Source organism: Taudactylus pleione, unplaced genomic scaffold (genome assembly GCF_031769625.1).
Source record: "Taudactylus pleione unplaced genomic scaffold, aTauple2 ptg000434l, whole genome shotgun sequence".
Lineage (NCBI taxonomy): Eukaryota > Metazoa > Chordata > Amphibia > Anura > Myobatrachidae > Taudactylus > Taudactylus pleione.
The window spans coordinates 2644674-2653832 of NW_028284836.1; the positions used below are offsets into that span (position 1 = coordinate 2644674).

The 9159-nt window shown below is 47.5% G+C and overlaps 1 protein-coding gene across 1 annotated transcript in view; it reads left to right on the plus strand.

The window, feature by feature from the left end:
- The window catches only part of INTS9 (integrator complex subunit 9), a 64335-nt gene extending 57002 nt beyond the window's left edge, over positions 1-7333 (plus strand). The window contains exons 15-17 of the mRNA XM_088447528.1: positions 750-848; positions 2892-3029; positions 4698-7333. Of these exons, the coding sequence (XP_088303654.1) occupies positions 750-848; positions 2892-3029; positions 4698-4874 (414 nt within the window). The 3' untranslated portion in view covers positions 4875-7333. The remainder of the gene's footprint in view (positions 1-749; positions 849-2891; positions 3030-4697) is intronic.
- The last annotated feature ends 1826 nt before the right edge of the window (positions 7334-9159 follow it).

A 9159-nucleotide genomic window follows, 5' to 3' on the forward strand; every position in this document is an offset into this window, starting at 1 on the left:
CCGGGCCCGTAAATCGCGGGTGCACAGGAGCCTTCAGAGACTTCTGAGTGACCAGAGCAGGGTCTTCCACCTTCCTACCTGTCCAGGACACCGACCGGGATGGGAATAAACTGAACACCTAAGCCAGGAGCTGCAGCAGTCGCCGGAGAAAAATCCAAGATGGCGCCCGCGGTGATGAGACGCTGCAGAGTGAGACAAACTTTGCCCACAACACAGCCACCAGAGGGAACAGATCGTCCAAGGGGCTCCAGAAGCGTGGAGAGGTAAGTAACCAACAGTGCACCGAAGTAGGAGTCCGGTCAAGGGGTACAGGATACTAATGCCGGATATTTAGGCCCAGGAGCTGCAAAGTCAGCCTCCTTCTCCTAGCTCGTCCAGGCCACGCCCCACCTACACGATACATTTTAATAGACTGTTTAAAAGTACATAAAAATGTGCATAAAGACGATGGCGGTCACAACCACGGCAAGTGAGAAGAGCCAAACATATCAATCTTCCATGATTACTTGGACTCGACCACAATCAGTCAATGGCACGGCAGGCCACGTCCCTACGCGTTTCTTCGCGTGGACTTCAGAGGGCGCCCCCTATATTCTATTTCATCTTTTAGGGTAAAAAAAAAAAAAAAAAAAAAGATATAATATAATATGTAGGGATAAATGCAGGGAGTATCTTCATTACAATGTGCCTTATGTCCATGCATTACAGTCTGTCTCCGGTATAATTACATTCTGTCTTGATTTCTTTAGCTGGCAGAGTCTCTGGTGCCGCTGGAAATTAAACCCGGCGTCTCCCTGGCGACCGTGTCTGCCGTTCTCTACACCAAGGATAATAAACACATTCTGCAGGTGAGCGCAGCGATGCTGGGATTGGAGCTGACATGGAGTTGTACTCGGGCAGCTAATGACGGTACATAAAATATAGCTCGCAACCCGCAGGAGGAGATATGAGCCTGCGGCGGTAATTTGGGCAGGTGACCGTCAAGTGATTTTTTTAGGTGCATGCCCCAATCGTGGTCCCGCTCACCTCCCCCAGCGAAACCAGCTTGCAGCCCCTTGTTTGGGGCTAGAAAAGGGTTGTGTGCCCCGTTGCCATCTCATTTTATATAATCACATCCTGCAAGATGAAATCTAGTTTCTGATAAGAGGGTGGAATGGCGCCAAACTTAGCGCAACAAATGCTCCCGTCTCCCCATAAGATAGGGGAGAGTATGTAATCGCTGGACGTTATAGAAGTCTGTGATAATATGGCAGCATGTACAGATACACTGGGGTATGTTAGAAGGGGCCTTTTTTATGTTGCATTGATTTCTCCTTCTGAAACTAGTTGGTCATGAATTAAACATCTCTAGAGTAAAAGTAATCAATTAACGTTAGCTTATATTATTACTACACCCTAAAAATAAAAGTTAGTACTTTCTGTCCAAGCCCACGTGCGTGAGCTTGAGTCGATAATCCAGTATAAGTGCGATCGGAATGGCGGTATCGCGTTTACCTGGTGTAGGGCGCCACCCACCAGTAGCAGGTATACAACTGATGTGGGGGAGGGTATGTGGCTAAGGGCTTCTAGGTATGCACTGAATTTGTAGACACACCCCCATTAAGATGGGGCCACGCCCCCTTGTGGGTTTTGTTGCCATAAGTCTGTAAACTGTGGACCTCATTCAGAGCCGGACACTATTTGCGCTCGCTCGTTCAGAAAAAAGGGGTGGCTATTCAAATGAACCGTTTGCTCTTTGAGATCTGTCCACGCCTCTAGGTCTGAACGAGCAAACCAAACATGCGGTAGTTTTTTTGAAAACTACGCCCCCTGGCCGCTCGCATCCTACGTCATGTACGCTATTTATTAGATTAATCGAGTACATCGACCAGCGTATGAACTGCTCGCTATTCTTGTGGTTGGTTTTTCCTACCGCAATCTTGCGAGCAGTTCTGACTATAAAATAACCCAGTGACGTGGTCAATGACGCTGCTGTATTAATTATGCACACCCATAAAATGCCTGTTTTGACCTTTAAGCACGCCTGCGTTCGGATCTCCACTCCCCGTTTTCAAGCACCTTCCCCCGTTACCACCCACATACGCCTCCTCCTGTCACTCAAAATAGCAGGCATTCGCTAGTTAGCGAACAAACGATTTTCGACCGCACTGACTGGTTTGCGCATGCGTATTACGATCCGTACGCATGCGCAGTTGTGCAAACATAGCTTGGAACAAACGAGCGGCCGCTTACGAGCGGCTCTGAATCAGGCCCTGTGTCTGCTCCTTTCTCCTGAAATGATGGTACTCCCAATAGAGTTCACTCCTGTAAAGATTTTCTTCTACTAACTAAGTGGTTCTCAAACTCGGTCCTCAGGACCCCCACACAGGTCATGTTTTCCAGGTCACCCAGCAGGTGCACAGGTGTAGTCATTACTCACTGACACATTTTAAAAGATCCACAGGTGGAGCCAATTATTTCACTTGTGTGGAGACCTGGAAAACATGCACTGTTTGGACCGAGTTTGAGAACCTGTGTGCTAGATGAGATTTTTTTTTTTTGCTTCAAAGCTACTTTTAACATTTTTTTAAATGCTGTTTACTGAAAGTCACCCGTCACGTACAGCGACCTACTACAATGGCTGCCCCGCTGTGTATCTGAGGATGAACCCTGGCCATTCTCCTGTAGCTCAGGCGTGTCGCAATGATGTCTATGGTTCCTGGTGATTTCTTAGGCTGCATCTTCATAATAATAATAATAATGACTGGGCTCACAAGATGGCCGCCTCGTATACTAAAAAATCTGATTCATTTTCAAAATGTATAGGCTACTATTATATGATATATATCATCCTGTTGTGATATCTTCACCGTTTTGTAGCAATGATGGAACCGTCTGTTCTCTCTCTTCAGCCCCCTCCTAAGGCTGCTCCCCCCCAGACCAGTAAGAAGAGGAAGCGAGCGGCAGAGGGGAGCCCCGAGACCCAGCCCTTCAAGCCGCTGCTGACCGGCTCTATCCCTGTGGAGCAGTTTGTGCAGACACTGGAGAAGGTGAGAGGGATACCGTGGCTGTGCCGGCCTATAGCCGGGAAAGCTTGGTGACGGCGCTGGGTATGAGCCATGTATTTACAGACCCAGGGAGCAGTCTTTCATCTTTACCTCATACATGACTCTAACTGTGATGCCAAACAGAATACATAAGGCGGTATATGTATAAAACTTTGCAGAGAGAAATATATTGGGAGAGATATACTAAAGGGGCGTATCCAGTACACGAGAGTGGAACGACTGTACAATTACAACATTGTAATTGTGCAATCACTCTCCTTCCTGTGCCGTGGATAATGCACCTCATTCAGAGGCGGTCGTTAGATGCAAGCGGTCGCACAGAATCAGGGCGGCCGCTTGCATCCTGAACGGCCGCCTCCTTGTCGATCGTTAAGCTGTGGGTTACCACCCACAGCTTAACGACCGACCAGGTTGATGGTCGCGATGGTGATCACCATCGGGGCTTACGACCAGACCCTAAGGTTGGGTCTGGGCACTCGTAAGCCCCAGGGAGCTTTCTGCTCTGATGGAGCAGGAATCTTCCCACTGACATCACTGATGATGTCAGTGCGGCCGCCCACAAAACGGTAGGCGTTCGTAAAGGAACGCCTCCGTTTTGGAAACCACCCCCCGGCCCGCCTACCAAATGGGGGCAACTGTCGATCAACATCGACAGCCGCCCCTTTGATAACGAGCTCCGGAGTGACGGGCTTGCGCACGCGCAGTGCGGCCGCTGCGTGTGTGCAGGCCAAACCAAGTCTGTTACGAGCGCTTCAGCCCTCGCGACCGACTCTGAATGAGGTCCAATGTGCCTACACTGAACCCTTCCTTATCCCCGTACATGCACAACCTGTCGTTATCGCAGGTTGGCCGGCATGTTCTTGCGATGATTGATGTCGAAAACAACCAGCGGGAGCGCGCATCGCTGGTCGTTTTCGACATTTTAATGCTCGATTTGTGCCTGATTTAATGAGCAATTGAATGATAACGGTGTCGTAATCGTTCAATCGCTAACTTTAATCGCCTAGTGGATTCACACCTTAAGCCTTGAAAAGTGATAAAGTACCAACCAATCAGCTCCTAACTGTCATTAGTTTGGAGCTGATTGGTTGGTACTTTAGCTCTCTCCAACGCTTAGTACATAGACCCCCCCCCTTAAGGAACCTATCAATTCATACCATATAACACACTAGGCGTTTTCAGTACATACAGCATAAAGGAATAGAAGTTTTCAAATATAATATTGTATTTAAAACCTGCAGTAATTCTAGAAGAACTGGGAGGACTGACGGAACTTACTCAGTTACTAAAGTTCCCATTTTACAATGTGTTTTCTTTTTGTTAATTATACTGGAGTTGTGTGATGTGACCAGATCACAGCTAACTAGACAGATTCCGCTGTTTGGAGGTTACTATTCCAACAGACGGGAGGGCATTGCGTCTTCTCACTAATTATACATATAAACCTCATTCAGGCTTTTCCTATTGGTTTCCTATCGGGGTTAGATGTCCTCGTGTCCTGCATTATATAGAGGATTAGAACGCCATCCCCTGCTCGCACCACCTCTGATTTTCTTTTTTTGTAATCGACACTAAATTGCCTGTTTAAATGCCCGATTTAGAGCTCCTGACCAATCACGCTGACTCTCCCTCTTTCCTGTGAATGCACAGCATGGGTTTAGCGATTTGAAGATTGAGGACACCACAAAGGGCCACATTGTGCACCTACAAGAGGCGGACACACTTATCCAGTTTGAAGAAGACTCCACCCACATAATCTGCGAGCACGACGAGCGCCTGAGAGTCCGACTCCGGGACATGGTCCTGAAATTCCTGCAGAAGTTTTAGATTTACCAATCAAGACGTCTTGGCCTTTACAAAGAGAGGACTGCAACGTACCGTAGTCCAACTTCAGGTGTTTACCAGCAGAGGGCGCTCTATCTAACCACTGGAAACAAGAACTGTAGGAGGTTATCAGGCTGCAAGCTGTGACCAGTGGCCATAGTGCTATTATTGTCCACCTGTCCTGTAAGAGGAACTTGGACCCTATGTAAATCCGCACCCATGTACAGAGCAATAATTACATGTACCGTTTTTATTTTGTCAAGCTGTCCATCCATAGTTTTTTATTCATCTCCCTCAATTTATCAGAATAACTATATTAATGATTGAGGACAATCTTTAAACCTATTGGCCTCTTAGCAATAAGGGCCTCCTGCCTTGCCATGCTTAGTAATGGCTGAGCTCAGTAAATCTAGAGGCCAATGGTGGGAGATGCGAGAGCTCGGACTACAATCTATTGCAAACACAATTCATACATGTCATCTGAAGTATCCAGCTCACAAGTAGATAGGATACAAACTTATTGCTGCCTGCTGGTAGAAAAATACCTGTATATTAAAGGTAAACTGCTTTGCTGATTATGGCTATCGCTGGAGGAGGATATGAATTAGTGAGGCTAATAGACCAATTCAGTGATCGTATTTTTTTTCAAGCTCTATTTAACCACTTAACGGACTCATTTTTAGTTTTTTGGAAAACCACACTGAAAATGTATTTTTTTTTTATTTACTTAATTAAGTTTAAAGAGTTTTTGTAAAAATATATTGAAATATTTTATGTAAAAAAAAAAAATTACCTAGGGGGTGTTATACGGGATCGGTATGAAATACCGCCAGGCGCATGTCCGGCAGTTCAAATCCTGACACCGGAAGACCGGCAGTGAAGATCCCGACAGGTAAGTATTGTAACTATTTAATAACCTAACCCTTCCTTAGGCTGCAGGGAAGGGTGGGGGGCTTAGGCACCCCTAAGTCTCCCGGGGGGTGTCTAACCCTAACTTCCCCCCGCGGGTGCCTAACCCTAACCCCCCGCGGCTTTCCGCGCTCGGCTTACCTTCGATCGGTATGCCAGGCGTCTGTAAAATGACAGGCGTTGGTACCTCGACGCCTGTCATTAGACCCCTGCCGGCGGTCGGCATTTCGACTGTCTGCATCTCTGTTATACACCCCCCAACCCCTGTTGTCCATAGTACCCCATTGAAATTTTATTTCCCATCCCCCATCAGAAATGCCCCCCAACCCCCCCTAGTGTAAAAAAAAATAAAAAAAAATCCCCAGCAATATTAAGCCCCAACCCCATAGTGGTAATATGCCCCTGTGGCAGAGCCCCCACCCTCACCCCCAGGGACAATGGGTCTCCAATTTAGTGCCTCCCCCTCTCCCCATTTGTGTCTCTATATATGTGACTGTATCCCATATTCCTCCAGCAGCCTCTCTCCTCCTCCTGCGTGCCATCAGCAGCCATCAGGTGTGGATTTGGGGCCGGGCCGCTGGCTTATTGCAGTTGGTGCACCGGCAGATAGGGACAGACAGCTCCACGACTGCCAGCTGCCAGTGCGCCAGCTGTAATCAGCTGGCACCAAATCAAAATTGCTGACACCCCCGGCCCACCTCGCTGGCCCTAACTGGACCGGCCAACCTTGTGTGCATGACTGGGTCGAGGGGGATTGATGGGCAGCAGAGGCAGCTCGGGCACCATGGCAGCTGCACCCCTTGCACCCACGGTAGTTGGGCCACTGTTTGCATGCATGTTAGCAAACAGTGGCGTCCTTCTCAGGATCATTAGAATGGGGCTATAGGCGAGGACAATGTAAACATATAAAGACTGCAGGTGTACTTCAGGGTCCAGTCTCCAACCCGGGCAACTCTGGGTATCCAGAAATATTGGATGAAATATAAAAGATCAGCGAAACGCGTTGTTGCTAATATGAATCCTTGAAAAGCCAGAAGGAAAACCATATATTCTGACACGCACACAGACTTTTACAATGTTTTTATTATACAGATCTTTTCAAAGAGACTGACTAGAGACCAGGAGGGGACCCCGCTGGCTACGCACCGATCCCACACGCAGAAATGCAATCAAAATGGGAGTGAGACATAAAATGTTTTAGACTTTAGTTTTTGGACTCGTGCAGAAATAATAACAAGTCTAGTCTAACATGACCAAATAGCAAACTTCTGGCAGGGCATGCTGGGATGGATAGTTCTACAGCAGCTGGGGGGGTGCTTATTGCCCACCCCTACTCTAGAGTGACCTCGGGTCTCTAATCTGTTACCTGCAGAAAGTCAGCTGTGAAAGTCCTAATTTGCCCGTTTAGGGAGTAAAACCAATTTGGCAGATCCAAAGTGTGGGGGGTTTATTGAGGCAAACTACCCCTCCCCTCGCTGCTGCTCTCTGTAATCAGTGCCAATGTACATTTCACTGATTGTTACTTTTCCCTGCCGGGAATATACAATTTGTGTTCCAATGTAATAAAATGGAGTTTACGTGACAGGTGAGTCCTTCGTTTGGCCAACCAGGGTCTTAAGGTCTGGTGACAATGTGCATCTCGCTGGCTTGGGTCGGTTTTGGATAATTGCTTTATTTATTTCTACATTTCACATGATTAAACCTTGATTTAATACCTGTGCCGGTCACTCAGCCACCGCCCGGGACTTAGTGCCAAGTGCACAGAGATCAATAGGAATCCTCACTGGAGTAAAAAGATGATGTCCGGCTGGTAAGGTGCCAACCCACGCCCCCCCGTGAGCTGCGCATGCCTACTATCGCTCGCGCCAAGATGTGTAGATTGGAGTAGGAATGAGCATCAGTAGGGGATCATCGGTCAGGGATGACATTGCTGCAAATGCGATACCAGAGTCATGTGTATTTACCTTGCGATGGTGTGACCATCGATGGTGTGCCGGCGCACATGCAAAACAGAAGATCCGCAACGGACACACTGAGCTCAACGCCTTGTAGGAGTGATGTCGGCGTTCTATGAACGAGCCATCAGAAATAAGCGTGTGATGGTGTCAGCCATCACAATCCCGCATCTAATGGGGAAAAGAATGTCCCTGGGATCACAAACATCGGTTACATCGCCTGAGTGGAGGGCAATAAACCATCTAGTTTCAGCTCTGCAGTGCAAAATAGTAAATGTGTATGTGTGTGTGTATAATATATATATATATAAAATCACAGAACATCGTAACCTAATGCAGTGGAGAGTATATATAATATAAAGATATTGCAGAGAAGAAAGTTATTCCAAGTTCCTGGAGGCATGCACAGATCATTACACTAAAGGTGCATACACACTAGACGATATGCTCCCTGAGCGATATCGTCTAGTGTGTCCCCGGCAGGCTGTGCTCAATGTCGTTCATGACATTGAGCACAGCCGCTGAACGATATCATTAGCGATATCGTTCAGCGCCGGGCTCTCTCACCCATTCCCTGACATGCAGCAACCTGACGAGGTCGTCAGGTTGGCCTGCATGTCAGCCCGATGAACGAGGATGACGAACGACCCGCGGGAACGTGCGTCGTCGTCATCGTTCATCTTTTTTGTGTTAAAAATGGACGATAAAGTGGACGACTGAACGATAACGATATCGTTATCGTTCAGTCGTCCACTTTAATCGCCCAGTGTGTACGCACCATAAGAGTACATCCAGGATCTGTCCTTCTACATGTGTTACATTTAAATGTAAACACCATACAAGCCCCTATTTTGGTGATTTTCCGAAGTTCTAAAGGTAATGGGGATTTATACCGAAGCATTATCCATTTATCAACCCCAAAAGCTTTGCTTCTAGAACTGTCTTTGGGTGTATTCTGACCCCTCCGACTCTTCCAGTTCTGCCCTGGAGCCGACATATTATAAAGTCTTATAAATAATACACAGAAGCAGATGACTCCCTGCAAGAGCATTAGCTAATCCGCCATTACACAAAATAAAAGCACTGAGGGCCTCGGGGCCCTGGGGCTGACAAGCGCATAATTACAACCAGAGATTCTATTCCGCAGTCCGTTGGCGTTGATCTTCCACGAGCAGTGTAATGGCTCTGTACGTGGTATTTCATTGTTCTATACCAGGAGACTGCCAGACGGGCATAAAAATAAACGGCTACCCACTCAGAGGAGGAAGAGCTCTGCTTCCAATTACAAAGCGGCCTATAAAACCTGGGCCCTCGTGCCCAGAGCGAGAGACGACATGAAAGGGAGCAGTTTAGCTTTTATTTCATCCCTGCACAGTTCTGCACATTAAAGGGAAGCCGGGCTGAGATGCAGGTTCTGGCTGCAG